Below are 17732 nucleotides of genomic sequence, written 5' to 3'. Positions count from 1 at the left end.
TGGAAATGAGTGAAGACCTCAATGACTCTTTTGAGAATAAATAAGGGTTTGAATTTAATTGAATGCGTGTGTGTGTGTGTGTGTGTGTGTGTGTGTGTGTGTGTGTGTGTCAGAACTAGGGATTGGAAATAGCAATGTTGTGCACATATGGTTTATGAAGTCCGGATTTAAAGGGGACCTGCATTGCTATTCATAGAACTATTAGGGCAACTTTACACAATTCCTGTGAGTCTATGGAAGACATCTGTAAGGTTTATTTAAAAATAAATTATTGTTTTATATATTTCTAATTGAGTACTCAAAAGCATAATTTTCCAGCCTCAAGATTTCAGCCTGTTATTGGCTGGGCTCCGCCAATAAGCACTTTCAGTGACGTCAGTCCGTCCGTCCGTCCGTGAGAGAGAGAGAGAGAGAGCGAGAACTGTGTAAACCTTCTCTCTCTCCCTCTCCCGTTTGAGGAAGTCTTACACTGTGCCGTGCGCTGCTATAGACGGGGCGTTAGTTTCATGCTCCCGAATCGAGAGAGATAGAGGGGTAGAGAGAGACAGACCGAGAGAGACAGACCGAGAGACGACAGCACGACGCGTGTGTGTGTATGTGTGCTCTGTCGCGAGGGTCCATCTGATTCTCCCTCTCTCTCGCTCGCTCTCTGTCAAACCCCGTTTGGTGTGCTACAACCACAGAGCCAATCGGATCACTATCCGCTCCATCCTCACCACGTGACGTCACCATGCAAGTCAAATCAGAACGACCTGATTAAAATAGACCAGGAAATGAATTACCTGAATGACGGCAATCCACCAATATGGTATTTAGAGACACAAACACATTGATACTAACTCCTATTACTATAATACAATGCTAGACACTGAAAAAAGAGATTTATAATGCATGTCAACTTTAAGGATTCGCCATGTCAAAGTTAATGCAATGTCATAAATCCTATAGCGTGATATCTTTGAAATCTGAAAACAGTTGAGGGATGGCTTTCTATTGGCTCCCAGCTTTCAGTCTTCAAAAATAATGTCCAAAGATTGATAACATAACTTTGATGAATCCTGAAACGCATCACACCGTGTTGCCATTTCTGTTCAGTGACACTTTGTTCACCCGAGGCATAAAGGGACACTCAAAAATGAAAAAGTCTTGTACTAATTAATTTGGATCGAGTTAAAGACATTATAATGTATATTATTCCAGAAAGTAATATATACATCTCAGTGAAATTTTAAATGATCAAGGTATTCCTAGAAAGACATATGCAAAAGACTTTATATATATTTTTTCCATCATCATTATCATTAAACTCATCAAACTGTATCGCTTCCTGGAATATTAAACATCATACAAACATCACACATCTAAACCCTTTAAAGGTCAACCTTCACGTTGTATTTTTGTTCAATAAACAATGTGGACTAGGCCAACAGTGACTTTCATGAAGAATGGGAAAAAAAAGTATTGAAATTGACCCAGTTTTAGCGTTTTTATCAAACATTTTGTCTGCCCAACACAATCACCACGCACGTGCATATTTTAATCAATGGTTCATAACGTGCGTGTGTAATCGAAATGATCGTCACAACAGGTGCAGGGCACCAGGGGGCTCACCAGGGGGCGCTGAGAGTCACACACAGCTAGTGGCAGGCACTGATATATGCTTGCTACTACTAGCCGAATGAAAATGTATCTGTTTCACCTAACACTATTGCTCCGTGATTATAGCCACCCATCTCTAAAGCCACAACCACGTTACCATATTTGTAATAATGTAAATCATTGTGTCGTTGTACACATAGTGTTTATAACGTTAGTAGCTAACATAGCTTAGCTTGGTAGCTATTGTGCTAACAATATCCCGACATCCGGCTCGCTGGCCGGCATGAACGGCCGACCCAAAATGGTTCTCTCCTCTCTGTACACCCCGTCCCCACGGGTACCCTGCCGGGGGGCCATGGACGCGACAACGGTGACAATGGTGGCAGCCTGTAGGGTGTTCGAGCCCGTAAAGGCTAGTGGTACACGATAGCTATGAGCTAACAACGGCCGCCGCTGTTGTCCCGTCCACAAGCTCCTCCGCAGGACACGCGCGAGGACAGGGGCACACAAAGAGGAGAGAACCATAGGCTAACGTCAGTGTAGTGGTCCCAACTGTAGGCAGCAGGCGGAGCTATATAGGCTAACTGTGATGCACCGAGTGGGCCACCATTGAACTAGTACTATGACCCGGACGAGCAAGGCATTTCCTGAAGTGACGTCACGGCCGTGCTAGCTTTTAGATTCGGCTCATTAATATGCACCTGTAGTGACGTCGGCGTTTGATAAGCTTTTTTGATTAGCGCGTGCATGTTATTCGTGCGTGGACCTTTTTAACTCTTTCAGAGTGGCATTTCCGGTGTCAAATGGAAAAAAATAAATAATGAAATTATATACCAATGATGTAAACTACCCATAATTGATCAGTAGGGTTTAACCTGGAGGTTGGGCTTTAACTCAACTCTCAAGACAATAGTTTATTGTTTTGGGTGGAGTTTCCTTTAATTAGACTATTTTGTAGCGGTGCCTTCCGTTAATTAGTCTAAGGTCTTGTAGGACTATCAATCTATTAGTTGTCATTGTTGTGTAATCGAGATGAAGGCTCACAGCCAAAACACAATGGTTTTATTCAAGCATTTGTTTCTCGACTACATGCTAAAATCTAGAGCCAGAAATATTTAATACGACGGCTCGATGAGAAATTTACATTTAAATTCCATGTGGACAACTTTGCCTCCAAGTTACGACAGGATATTGGCTTCCTATGCAGAAGCAGAAGCAGCTTTCCTTTGATTAGCAGGGAGAGAGTTGTCAAAGCTGCTCTCAGTCTTGGACTGTGGGGATGTAATTTAAACAAGTAGACATGCTGCGGCCTCAACCCTCAAATCCCTGGACTCAGTCTATCACTCTGCCCTCAGATTCATCACTAATGATGAGTCCTCCGAGTCTCTCTGCACAGGGTAGATCTGCAGCTATGATGCCTCTCTGAGGTCTCTCTGCACAGGGTAAATCTGCAGCTATGATGCCTCTAGCTCATGGAATGAACTCCAACAGTCCACTTGAGATTCTCCCCTCTGTTGCAAAGTTTAACCCTTTCACTGCCACATGACAGCCGGTTAACCCTTTCACTGTGACAATACAGAAGGTTAGCCCTTTACTATCACACAACCGACGGCGATGCTCCATCATTAGCGCCGCGGAGATTGCGCTCGTCACCAATGCAAGAGACTCCGGTCTCAAATCCGGGTGTCAGCATTGCCTCCGGCTTGGGCCGGCCGTCATACTATCTCAATTGGCAGAGTCAGCAGGGTGGAAGTCGATGGGTGGGGATTAGACGTTGTGGACAGCGACTCCTACAGGTCGGTTGGGACGCCTGCACAGCAGAGACAGGAAGTATCGGGGGCAGCGTGAGCCTCCCACACGTTACTCCTCGCCACTGAGAGTCCGCGCTGGCAGGTGAAAAGATGTGACAGGCTGCCTCCTCGTGTACCGGAGGGGACACGTGATGCAAGGCTTCTATCCTCCCTACAACCGACCAGTGGGGGGCATAGTTGAGCAACATTCAAGAGAGGGGAGGGGAGAATTGGAAACACAAAATTGGGATGGGAGAAAAAGTGGATAAAAATTAAAAAAGGTTTGAAAATGACAATGAAAACCAAGTGCGGGGTGGGTGCCCACATTGATTTGCAGGACTAGACGGTACAGTGCATCAATCATTTGCTTTGTAATGGCTTGTTGGCACAAACAAGCCATTCGTCATTTGTGAATTGTATATTACAGTAAGCATCCACTGGAGAATGTTCTTCTGAAAACAATAATAACCCATCACTATGCTTCTCTGTGAAACTATTTGTTTCATATAATAGTTAGTCCTCTTCACGAGGTTATCGTCAGCAGAGAGCATGACAAGTGGAAAACTGGATCGGCAGAATTGGACCCAGAGTTGTCTTGACGACGGACAATTGTTGTATTGCAGAAATAATACAATTATTCCAGACGACAAGAAGAGGAGCCATTTTCCTCCTTCCAGCTGACCCATCTTCTACACTGTGACCCCCCCCCCCCCCCCTCCAGCTGACCCATCTTCTACACTGTGACCCCCCCCCTCCAGCTGACCCCAACCCATCTTCTACACTGTGACCCCCTCTCAGTCACCTGGTCCTCTGTATCTTTACTCACCTGGTCACCTGGTCCTCTGTATCTTTACTCACCTGGTCACCTGGTCCTCTGTATCTTTACACACCTGGTCCTCTGTATCTTTACACACCTGGTCACCTGGTCCTCTGTATCTTTACTCACCTGGTCACCTGGTCCTCTGTATCTTTACTCACCTGGTCACCTGTTCCTCTGTATCTTTACACAACTGGTCCTCTGTATCTTTACACACCTGGTCCTCTGTATCTTTACACACCTGGTCACCTGGTCCTCTGTATCTTTACACACCTGGTCACCTGGTCCTCTGTATCTTTACACACCTGGTCACCTGGTCCTCTGTATCTTTACACACCTGGTCACCTGGTCCTCTGTATCTTTACACACCTGGTCCTCTGTATCTTTACTCACCTGGTCCTCTGTATCTTTACTCACCTGGTCCTCTGTATCTTTACTCACCTGGACCTCTGTATCTTTACTCACCTGGTCCTCTGTATCTTTACTCACCTGGTCCTCTGTATCTTTACTCACCTGGTCCTCTGTATCTTTACTCACCTGGTCCTCTGTATCTTTACTCACCTGGTCCTCTGTATCTTTACTCACCTGGTCACCTGGTCCTCTGTATCTTTACTCACCTGGTCCTCTGTATCTTTACTCACCTGGACCTCTGTATCTTTACTCACCTGGTCCTCTGTATCTTTACTCACCTGGTCACCTGGTCCTCTGTATCTTTACTCACCTGGTCCTCTGTATCTTTACTCACCTGGACCTCTGTATCTTTACTCACCTGGTCCTCTGTATCTTTACACACCAGTGCCGTACCTTTAATCACAGTCTTCAGGATGAAGTCGTCCTCGTCCAGCGCCACCAGAGGACCCTTCTGGACCACGGTGCCCTGGGAGCAGAGGGAAGGAGAGGGAGCGTTAGAAGGGTCAGGGTAACCAGGGACAGGGTCAGTGTAACCAGGGAGAGGGTAACCAGGGACAGGGTCAGTGTAACCAGGGAGAGGGTAACCAGGGACAGGGTAACCAGGGACAGGGTAACCAGGGACAGGGACAGTGTAACCAGGGAGAGGGTAACCAGGGACAGGGTAACCAGGGACAGGGTAACCAGGGACAGGGTAACCAGGGACAGGGACACGGTAACCAGGGACAGGGTAACCAGGGACAGGGTCAGTGTAACCAGGGTCAGGGTAACCAGGGTCAGTGTAACCAGGGACAGGGTAACCAGGGACAGTGTAACCAGGGTCAGGGTAACCAGGGTCAGTGTAACCAGGGTCAGTGTAACCAGGGACAGTGTAACCAGGGACAGGGTAACCAGGGTCAGTGTAACCAGGGACAGTGTAACCAGGGTCAGTGTAACCAGGGACAGTGTAACCAGGGACAGGGTAACCAGGGACAGTGTAACCAGGGACAGGGTAACCAGGGACAGGGTAACCAGGGACAGGGTAACCAGGGACAGTGTAACCAGGGACAGGGTAACCAGGGACAGGGTAACCAGGGACAGGGTCACCAGGGACAGGGTCACCAGGGACAGTGTAACCAGGGACAGGGTCACCAGGGACAGGGTAACCAGGGACAGGGTAACCAGGGTCAGTGTAACCAGGGACAGGGTAACCAGGGACAGGGTAACCAGGGACAGGGACAGGGTAACCAGGGACAGGGTAACCAGGGACAGTGTAACCAGGGACAGGGTAACCAGGGACAGGGTAACCAGTGTAACCAGGGACAGGGTAACCAGGGACAGGGTAACCAGGGACAGGGTAACCAGGGACAGGGTCACCAGGGACAGTGTAACCAGGGACAGGGTAACCAGGGACAGGGTAACCAGTGTAACCAGGGACAGGGTAACCAGTGTAACCAGGGACAGTGTAACCAGGGACAGGGTAACCAGTGTAACCAGGGACAGGGTAACCAGTGTAACCAGGGACAGGGTAACCAGGGACAGGGTCAGTGTAACCAGGGACAGGGTAACCAGGGCAGGCCTGTACACTGCGATGATATGATCGCAAATTGCCCCCTAATTTGGTCTGTGCGAGTTTAAAATAATATCTGGGGGCAAGCTTGCGAGTGGTAATTTCAACCCTTCATTCGCATTTCACTCCTAAATTAATCCATACAAATTGTAGTAAAACATTAGCCTACAACCAGGGCTGTACAGTGCAATATAATGTTGCGGTTGTAATTTCATTAGACAGACCAGCGCGGACCTTTAATAACATGCAATTTAATTGACACGAGCAATGAGCTAACGGTAGCTTCTAACCAAGGTCTCCATTAGGATTATGCTAAGCTAACTAGCGATCTCTGCTAACCCTGGAAAACGGTCAAAGCGGACTCCACAAGACTAGTTCCATTCGTGAGGAAAGGGGGTGGGTTATATTATATATATACAACGCTTGACAACAGAAGTTTAAACATAACTTCATATTTATTGGTTATTCATTTCTGTATATCATTGAATTCCCATCTCCGTGTGTCTCCATCTCTTCCTGTTTACATTCGAGAGTGACGTCATCACCTACGGCAGCTTAGACTATCAAAACGCGAAGTCTCTCCCTCTCTCTCCCTCTCTCTCTCTCTCTCTCCCTCTCCCTCTCCCTCCCTCTCTCTCCCTCTCTCTCCCTCCCTCTCCCTCCCTCTCTCTCCCTCTCTCCCTCTACATTCAATAATTTAAAGTAGCCAAATGTTACACAGTATAAATACTAACTGGATAGTTGATGATAAACATTTAATTTCATTATCTGAAATATTCTAAAATCATTAAGTCTGTGTGATTATTATTTTCTCACAGTAGTGTGTGTGTATATATATGTGTGTGTGTGTGTGTGTGTGTTTGGCTAAAGTGGATAGAAAACACAGTACTGTGTAAAAGGCACCCACGAGTTTTTATATAAATTGTCTTAGATGTAAATAATTATTTTTATTAGTGTGTCAGTAGACTACTCTTAGTACATTTTCATTAAATTATTTTTTAAAGCATCTTCATGGTTTAATAATGCAAACATATGTTGCAGGGACTTATTATAATCATCATATTGGCGTGACTGTATGCATCAAAGGGTTAAATCAAGCATTTTTAAGTGCTTTAGAGGAAATGTCAAAATATTGCGATATCATTTAGAGGCCATATCGCCCAGCCCTACTATAATGGTAAAATAGTTATTTAAAAATTTGCCCCTAAAAAATATTGTTTGCCCCTAAATTTCTCATTTAGGGGCAAGTGTGCCCCTAGTGAAAAAGCTTAGCGTACAGCCCTGCAGGGACAGGGTCAGGGTAACCAGGGTCAGTGTAACCAGGGTCAGTGTAACCAGGGACAGGGTCAGTGTAACCAGGGACAGGGTAACCAGGGACAGTGTAACCAGGGTCAGTGTAACCAGGGACAGGGTCAGTGTAACCAGGGACAGGGTAACCAGGGACAGGGTCAGTGTAACCAGGGACAGGGTAACCAGGGACAGTGTAACCAGGGTCAGTGTAACCAGGGACAGGGTCAGTGTAACCAGGGACAGGGTAACCAGGGTCAGTGTAACCAGGGACAGGGTCAGGGTAACCAGGGTCAGTGTAACCAGGGACAGGGTCAGTGTAACCAGGGTCAGTGTAACCAGGGACAGGGTAACCAGGGACAGGGTCAGTGTAACCAGGGTCAGTGTAACCAGGGACAGGGTAACCAGGGACAGGGTAACCAGGGACAGGGTCAGTGTAACCAGGGACAGGGTCAGTGTAACCAGGGACAGGGTCAGGGTAACCAGGGACAGGGTCAGTGTAACCAGGGACAGGGTCAGGGTAACCAGGGACAGGGTCAGTGTAACCAGGGACAGGGTAACCAGGGTCAGGGTAACCAGGGACAGGGTCAGTGTAACCAGGGACAGGGTCAGGGTAACCAGGGACAGGGTAACCAGGGACAGGGTCAGGGTAACCAGGGACAGGGTCAGGGTAACCAGGGACAGGGTAACCAGGGACAGGGTAACCAGGGTCAGAGTAACCAGGGACAGTGTAACCAGGGACAGGGTAACCAGGGTCAGTGTAACCAGGGACAGGGTCAGTGTAACCAGGGACAGGGTCAGTGTAACCAGGGACAGGGTCAGTGTAACCAGGGACAGGGTCAGGGTAACCAGGGACAGGGTCAGTGTAACCAGGGACAGGGTCAGTGTAACCAGGGACAGTGTAACCAGGGACAGGGTAACCAGGGACAGTGTAACCAGGGACAGTGTAACCAGGGACAGGGTAACCAGGGACAGTGTAACCAGGGACAGTGTAACCAGGGACAGGGTAACCAGGGACAGTGTAACCAGGGACAGGGTAACCAGGGTCAGTGTAACCAGGGACAGGGTCACCAGGGTCAGTGTAACCAGGGTCAGTGTAACCAGGGACAGTGTAACCAGGGACAGTGTAACCAGGGACAGGGTCAGTGTAACCAGGGACAGGGTAACCAGGGACAGTGTAACCAGGGACAGGGTCAGTGTAACCAGGGACAGGGTAACCAGGGACAGGGTAACCAGGGACAGTGTAACCAGGGACAGGGTCAGTGTAACCAGGGACAGGGTAACCAGGGACAGGGTAACCAGGGACAGGGTCAGGGTAACCAGGGACAGGGTAACCAGGGACAGGGACAGGGTAACCAGGGACAGGGTAACCAGGGACAGTGTAACCAGGGACAGGGTAACCAGGGACAGGGTAACCAGGGACAGGGTAACCAGGGACAGGGTCACCAGGGACAGGGTCACCAGGGACAGGGTAACCAGGGACAGGGTAACCAGGGACAGGGACAGTGTAACCAGGGACAGGGTAACCAGGGACAGGGACAGTGTAACCAGGGACAGGGTAACCAGGGACAGGGTAACCAGGGACAGGGTAACCAGGGACAGGGTAACCAGGGACAGGGTAACCAGGGACAGGGTAACCAGGGACAGGGTAACCAGGGACAGGGACAGTGTAACCAGGGACAGGGTAACCAGGGACAGGGTAACCAGGGACAGGGTCAGAGTAACCAGGGACAGTGTAACCAGGGACAGGGTCAGGGTAACCAGGGACAGGGTAACCAGGGACAGGGTCAGGGTAACCAGGGACAGGGTAACCAGGGACAGGGTCAGAGTAACCAGGGACAGTGTAACCAGGGACAGGGTAACCAGGGTCAGGGTAACCAGGGACAGGGTCAGGGTAACCAGGGACAGGGTCAGGGTAACCAGGGACAGGGTAACCAGGGACAGGGTAACCAGGGACAGGGTAACCAGGGACAGGGTAACCAGGGACAGGGTAACCAGGGACAGGGACAGGGACAGGGTAACCAGGGACAGGGTCAGGGTAACCAGGGACAGGGTAACCAGGGACAGGGTAACCAGGGACAGGGTCAGGGTAACCAGGGACAGGGTCAGGGTAACCAGGGACAGGGACAGGGTAACCAGGGACAGGGTAACCAGGGACAGGGTCCTCAATGAAAGAGGACATCCCTACTGAGTACAATGACACAACCCGCAAGACAGACGGCGCTGTCAATCAATTCAGTACTGCTACACAGAGGGGCGATGAAGGGTTAACTCCATGCGAGGTCATTGCCAGGTCAGCTGTACTGAGTTGATTGACAGCTTCCTTTGAGCCATGAGCCACATACACCTGACCACTAATTAGGCTGATGCAATCAGCAACAATGACACTGCACTTTGTGACATAATGTATTTCAATGAGGGCAGACGCATGACTTCATTCTCACTAGGCCTGCCACGATAACACATTTTGCTGGGCGATTAATTGCCCCCGAAAATATCGCGATAATCGATATTATTGCGACCGGTTAGAGAATTTTTTTTGAGAAATTTATTTCCCAAAACTTTTATTTTGAAGCCCACCGCTCCGTCTTTTCCGGTTTTAGACTTTTATTTTGAAGCCCACCGACCGGACCGGAAGTATTGTTGCGATTATCCTAAGCAGAACATATGAGCCGACAACATGTCTCGTCCGGTTGTTTTTGAGCTAATAACAAATGTTGAGATTGTTGGTGAACAACTAACTTTAGGTTAGTTTTAACGTTAGCTACTAACGTTAGATGCAGCTACTACAGGCAATCAACGATGAGGAGGAAGCGTCAAAGCAGTATATAATAGAATAGCTGTGGTGCGTAGGCACTGCAGCACGACTTGAAACTACCGGAGTGTTATAATAAATTAATTCGTGTTTAACTTGTCCCCGTGTCCAGTCCTTTGACCAGCCCCACCCGTTCATTGTAAACAATGATGCATGTAATTGTATTAACGTTATTCTGTGTTGTACTTGTAGCTATGCTATACGTTGTATTTCGTTTGTTAGCTAATGTTGTTAGCATGGAATGAGAATCAAAGCTCTATCTTTCATCTTTATTTAGCAGTCCAGTTTCTCCGGGCAGTAGCGAGTAACTACTTGGGTCTAAAAATAGCTAACGTTACACTACAAATAATGCTACTTGGTTAAAAGGAGCCACACTATTGAGAAATGTAGTTAAGCTGTGGCGTTGCCCCACGGGGCTCCCGTGCTGTACTCTAGTAACGTCAGCGACCCGCCTCCCAACACGGACAGTGACTGACAAGCGGCACTGGTTCCGCCTCATTAAAACAAACGCGCAAATAGCAATTAATCGCGCCCGTCAAAATCATTGCATTCATTTTAATTATCGCAGCAATTAATCGATTTATTGCTTATCGCGGCAGGCCTAATTCTCACGATGATTAAAAGAAAACGATAAGAGATTAAGCGTCGTCACTTTCACATGATCACCTGAGGATCCCAATGAAGGGTTGTGGCCTTGGTGGCGAGCATAACACAAGGGGGGAAAAGCTAAAAAAATCAGCTTGTTCTTAGAGTGGAAACCCATTGGTGTCTATGGGGAGGATAACCTTCAAACAAATGGTCATAAGTTGAAATAAAAATGTCCAATTCAATTTATTTTTCTTTTGTGAGCGAGACAACAGCCGTGTCATCGTTTTGATGCGTTGTTTTTATATCTACGTCCAAAATTGAGATCACCGTCGCAATTTACCCAAGGTGGTGGAAAGAAAATTATTTCACCTCCTACACTCTAACTTGCAATGCATTCCCAATGGGACCGAAATGTTCCCGTTTAAAGTCGATTTGTAGCCAAACGGTGCGGTGAAACTTTCCGAAAAGTAAGACACTCGAGTTGGTCTTGTAGGTACATGTGTGTGTTTAATTTACACACCTTCAGTCTTGTAGGTACAGAGGTACATGCGTGTTTAATTTACACACCTTCACAGTCTTGTCGGTACAGAGGTCATGTGTGTGTGTTTAATTTACACACCTTCAGTCTTGTCGGTACAGAGGTCATGCGTGTTTAATTTACACACCTTCAGTCTTGTAGGTACAGAGGTCATGTGTGTTTAATTTACACACCTTCACAGTCTTGTCGGTACAGAGGTCATGTGTGTTTAATTTACACACCTTCACAGTCTTGTCGGTACAGAGGTCATGTGTGTTTAATTTACACACCTTCACGGTCTTGTCGGTACAGAGGTCATGTGTGTTTAATTTACACACCTTCACAGTCTTGTCGGTACAGAGGTCATGTGTGTTTAATTTACACACCTTCACGGTCTTGTAGGTACAGAGGTCATGTGTGTTTAATTTACACACCTTCACGGTCTTGTCGGTACAGAGGTCATGTGTGTTTAATTTACACACCTTCACGGTCTTGTAGGTACAGAGGTCATGTGTGTTTAATTTACACACCTTCAGTCTTGTAGGTACAGAGGTCATGTGTGTTTAATTTACACACCTTCACAGTCTTGTAGGTACAGAGGTCATGTGTGTTTAATTTACACACCTTCACGGTCTTGTCGGTACAGAGGTCATGTGTGTTTAATTTACACACCTTCACGGTCTTGTCGGTACAGAGGTCATGTGTGTTTAATTTACACACCTTCACGGCCTTGTCGGTACAGAGGTCATGTGTGTTTAATTTACACACCTTCACGGTCTTGTAGGTACAGAGGTCATGTGTGTTTAATTTACACACCTTCACGGTCTTGTAGGTACAGAGGTCATGTGTGTTTAATTTACACACCTTCACGGTCTTGTAGGTACAGAGTAGAGTTGTTCCGATACCGATACTGGTATCGGAAAAGCCGCCGATACTGGCTAAAATGCTGGTATCGGTATCGGCGAGTACCCTCTAATGCTGCGCTCCGATACCATATGACGTAATTTATCAACAACACTGTGGTCTGTTGAGTAAGCATTATAAAACAAACGTGTGCTTAATCGATTAAAGTGTCAATGCCATTTGTCATTTTAACAGCAGATACTTTCTTAAATGTCATCGTCCCGACAGAGCGGTGTTGACGGCGAGCTCATGGGTTCGCTTGGTGGCTGGTGTTATTAGCATTGAACGGCTAACCGAAAGCTAGCTTTAACATTACCTTGGCTAAAGTTGGGGCTATTCATATAATCCAGCAATAATGGCTGCAGACCTGCAAGCAAAGTACAGCAAGTTGGCAAAGGAGTATTCCAAGTTAAATCACAATGTCACCAGTAACGTTACAGTCTTCTATGGTCTTCCCATATACCGGTAGCTCATGCTAGCTAACGGTAACGTCGTCATTGCACAATTGCACGTCGCATACACAATTAATGACATGTTGCGGACAGCCATATCGGCGACAATGTTTAGCTTTTAGTGCCAAATGATAAGAGTCTGAGGCGGAGTCTCAAAAGAGAATGTTGAATATTTATTGTGCAAAAATCAAAACAGATCCGACTGCTACTGAACGGAGCCTTGTAGACAGACTGAGTAGGGTATATCTGCAGAGCCAGTGGGTAGCGAGTGCAGCAACGTATAATGTCCGTGTGGATCATTGGAGTAGGGTATATCTGCAGTGCTGAAGCCCCATACTCATTGATTAATGATACTAATACAAATCTATACAATCACCTGTTGTTGAATAAATACCATTACTTTCTAGTTATGACTAAAAAACAGTATATATAAAACAGTATTTGTTAAAAAAAAAAAAAAATTATATTTATAAAAAATTTATATAATATCGTTTTTTTTTTTTTTTATGTATGCACTGGTATCGGATAAGTATCGGTATCGGCCGATACCCAAAGCTTAGGTATCGGAATCGGATCGGAAAGGAAAAAATGGTATCGGAACATCTCTAGTACAGAGGTCATGTGTGTTTAATTTACACACCTTCACGGTCTTGTAGGTACAGAGGTCATGTGTGTTTAATTTACACACCTTCACGGTCTTGTCGGTACAGAGGTCATGTGTGTTTAATTTACACACCTTCACGGTCTTGTCGGTACAGAGGTCATGTGTGTTTAATTTACACACCTTCACGGTCTTGTCGGTACAGAGGTCATGTGTGTTTAATTTACACATCTTCACGGTCTTGTCGGTACAGAGGTCATGTGTGTTTAATTTACACACCTTCACAGTCTTGTCGGTACAGAGGTCATGTGTGTTTAATTTACACACCTTCACGGTCTTGTAGGTACAGAGGTCATGTGTGTTTAATTTACACACCTTCACGGTCTTGTAGGTACAGAGGTCATGTGTGTTTAATTTACACACCTTCACGGTCTTGTAGGTACAGAGGTCATGTGTGTTTAATTTACACACCTTCACGGTCTTGTAGGTACAGAGGTCATGTGTGTTTAATTTACACACCTTCACGGTCTTGTCGGTACAGTCGGTGCCGATGGTGACGAGCGAGACGGCCATCCTCGTCAGATGCGCCGGGACCTGGGGGCCGGTGTTGTTGGCCCCCTCCTGGACCACCTGGACAGGGACCTGGGGGCCGGTGTTGTTGGCCCCCTCCTGGACCACCTGGACAGGGACCTGGGGGCCGGTGTTGTTGGCCCCCTCCTGGACCACCTGGACAGGGACCTGGGGGCCGGTGTTGTTGGCCCCCTCCTGGACCACCTGGACAGGGACCTGGGGGCCGGTGTTGTTGGCCCCCTCCTGGACCACCTGGACAGGCATGACATCAAGATGGGCCTGGGAGAGTTCCATAAGCAAAAACAAAAAACAAAAAATAATAAGACACAAATAACACATTATACTATATATGAACGGTGGATACCACCAGCGAGAGAAGGCAAGGGAAATAATAGTAGAGTGACTAAATCGAGTAGAGTTGAGTCTCGAGTCCCCAGTGTAAGAGTCTTAGAAGGTTCTCAAGTCGAACCAACCGGCACCGGCCCAGAATTAGAACTATGTTTGCTGTTGGTGGAAAGGCGGTAATTTGCAGAGCGGCACCGGCTGTAAATACAGCTCTGGAGGAGAATGAGTGACTCTAACCTGCTGTAACCCAGCATCAGCCCACACTCTAGCTTTAACCCTTTCACTACCACACTACAGAAGGATAACCTTTCACTATCACACTACAGAAGGTTAACCCTTTCACTACCACAATACAGAAGGATAACCGTTCACTACCACACTACAGAAGGTTAACCTTTCACTACCACACTACAGAAGGTTAACCTTTCACTACCACACTACAGAAGGTTAACCTTTCACTACCACACTACAGAAGGTTAACCTTTCACTACCACACTACAGAAGGTTAACCTTTCACTACCACACTACAGAAGGTTAACCTTTCACTACCACAATACAGAAGGTTAACCTTTCACTACCACACTACAGAAGGTTAACCCTTTCACTACCAGCCTACAGAAGGTTGACCTTTCACTACCACACTACAGACGGTTAACCTTTCACTACCACACTACAGAAGGTTAACCTTTCACTACCACACTACAGAAGGTTAACCCTTTCACTACCAGCCTACAGAAGGTTGACCTTTCACTACCACACCACAGAAGGTTAACCCTTTCACTACCACACTACAGAAGGTTATCCTTTCACTACCACACTACAGAAGGTTAACCCTTTCACTACCACACTACAGACGGTTAACCTTTCACTACCACACTACAGGAGGTTAACCTTTCACTACCACACTACAGACCATTTGTCGTGTGGCAGTGAAAGGGTTAACCTTCTGTATTGTCGCTGTGAAAGGGTTAACCATTTGGTAGTGAAAGGGTTAATCTCTAAACAGGTACGCTGACATCACCAATGGGGGTGGACAGAGTTTGCAGCACAGTGAAGATAGCCGTCACTAAAGCAACAAAACGACCATGTCTTTAATGACTCTTTAACGCTATAATACTAACCTGTTAATTGCACATGTTGTTGGGCACAACATTTACAAGCAACACTCCTCTCATGTCAAACGGCATGCAGTTTGGAACAGATATACTCTCTTGTAGGGCTGGGCGATATGGCCAAAAATAGTCACGATAACATTTTTCATATCACTCGATATAGATAATTATCTCGATATACATGAAATAATAATTTCTGTCAAGTTTAAAGGCTATTTTTGCTGCTGAATGAAGGCTGAAGAAACCAGAAGGTTAATTGTGGTTCAGAATATTCTTTATTGTCGGAACATGACAAACTAGGCCTACTTGACAAACCACAAATCTGAGGTAGAACATGAACTGTATAACAAGAAATGTACATTCTCACCAGTGATAATCAGTTTGGCTTTAAACGAAAACATGGAACAGACATGTGCATATATGCTTTAAAATAAATAGTAGTCAAGTATAGAAGACAGAACTCTACAATGTGCTTATGCTTTATGGATGCCTCTAAGGCATTCGATAGAATAAATCATAACATACTGTTCCATAAACTGTCCCAAAGAGGGGTTCCTATGGTTATAGTTAGATTTCAGCATTCTGGTACGCCCATCAGCTGATACAAGTTAAATGGGGTAACTCTTATGTCAGCTCGTGTTAATGTGGGTAATGGGAGAAAGACAGGGCAGGGTTTTGTCTCCCTTCCTGTTCAATGTATATATGGATGACCTCTCCACTAAACTCACTACTGGATGCATGGTGGGCGAGAGCCTTATCAACCATCTGATCTATGCTGATGACTTAGTCATACTGTCCCCCTATAGTGCTGGTTTACAGCTTAAAGTCTGCTCTGTGTGTATATGGTATACAACATGCTATCAAATTCAACCCTTAACAAGAGTGTAGTTATGATAGTGAAAACTAATCTAACACTAAAGTGTCCCTCCTTCTTGCTGTCTGACTGCGCTCCAGATGTGGTGAAGAGTGTGCGATATCTGGGTCACAATATCACTGATGACATGCACCAGTGCTGCAGACTGTACGTACAGGCCAATATGCTGCACGAACATGTTATATGTGTACAGACAATGTGAAAATAAGCCTGTTCAGAGCCTATTGTACTGATTTATACTGCAGGTAGCATAATGATGCATTTAGGATCCTCCTTAACCCTTTCACTGCCACACTCCGCAAATGATGGAGCATCGCCGTCGGTTGTGTGATAGTAAAGGGTTAACCTTCTGTCGTGTGGCAGTGAAAGGGTTAAGCTCCCAAGACGGACTAGTGCAGCCGTTTGTTTGTGACGACAGATGTCCCACCTTCCATGCTCTGCTGAGGAACCTGATGTTTAAATTTATGTGTCGACTATTAGAGTAAAAAAACAAGATAATAGGTGCCATTAGTGATGTCAAACAAAGTGATACAAGGTACTCCTCTGATTTGTGGAAACATTGGAATCGATGCCTTTATTTTAATCTATGTTGTTGGCCTTGTTTCTTTTGTTATTGTATTATTGTTGTGGTCTTGTATATGTGTGTAATATGGACCTCGAGTCTGGAATAAAGTCTTCATCATCATCAACAATAAAACTTTTATAACTGGCATTAACACATTGTGCGCCGTATACTCGTTATTGTCTGCCATGCGTTGTGCGCCAGAAACTAGTTAACTCCTTTTTGGGATCAATATTTCATTTTTTTCGCCATGGCATTCATAATTCATCCAGCCTCCCTCCGCTGCTGCAGCTGGACCCTGTTCTGATATTGCAACGCCTCAATACCGCCACCTGGTGGATGTCGGGCGAGTTACACTCCAAGCCAAACCGGAAGTGGCGCTCGGTGCATCTGGGAGAATCCTCCGGCAGTAATACCTTGTAACGTGGGTCCAGATACACACTCGAGTGCATTGGGATCGCTTTCGAAACGCAATAATCAATATGATTTTGGCGTTTATTGAGTCATACAAACGGGAAATGGATCTAGCAGATCGACGTCAAATAATTGGAATATTTTTCCTCCAGTCTCATCGGAGAACGGTAAGAGGAATCTAGCGTTATTTTCAGCCCGATTGTTTATTCATTTCACAGCAATCCATCTGATCAACGTATCAACCCAAAAATAAAAAAAGACACTACTGACGATCAAGGAATTATAAAGACCCCCCCCCCTTTTCCTTCACGCATGATGAAGCATAATGTATACCGATCATATACATTTGAATTTTTTAATATAGCGTGTATAGGAAAGAAACGCCAATCGATAATCTATCATAATCGTCAGGGCCTATAACTCGCGTTTTAGGAATTACTGCAGAAAACCTTAAAAACATACTTATATTCACGACGGTATTAACATGACAATGTATGAATGAAAAAATATAACGTTCCCACATCCGGAA

General features: G+C 46.0%; 1 protein-coding gene across 1 annotated transcript in view; it reads right to left on the bottom strand.

Annotated features, from left to right (window-relative positions):
* The window catches only part of pot1 (protection of telomeres 1 homolog), a gene marked incomplete at its 3' end in the record, with an annotated part of 139493 nt that overhangs the window by 107307 nt on the left and 14454 nt on the right, over positions 1 to 17732 (bottom strand). Inside the window, exons 2-3 of the mRNA XM_084334464.1 lie at positions 13846 to 14175; positions 5011 to 5083 (exon numbers count right to left, since the gene is read on the bottom strand). Coding sequence (XP_084190590.1) covers positions 5011 to 5083; positions 13846 to 14160 — 388 coding nt within the window. The 5' untranslated portion in view covers positions 14161 to 14175. The remainder of the gene's footprint in view (positions 1 to 5010; positions 5084 to 13845; positions 14176 to 17732) is intronic.

This window comes from Notolepis coatsorum (genome assembly GCF_963971535.1).
Source record: "Notolepis coatsorum genome assembly, chromosome: 18".
Classification (NCBI taxonomy): Eukaryota; Metazoa; Chordata; class Actinopteri; order Aulopiformes; family Paralepididae; genus Notolepis; species Notolepis coatsorum.
Note: the sequence above shows the minus strand (reverse complement) of the source record. Positions and strands in the feature narration are given on the sequence as shown.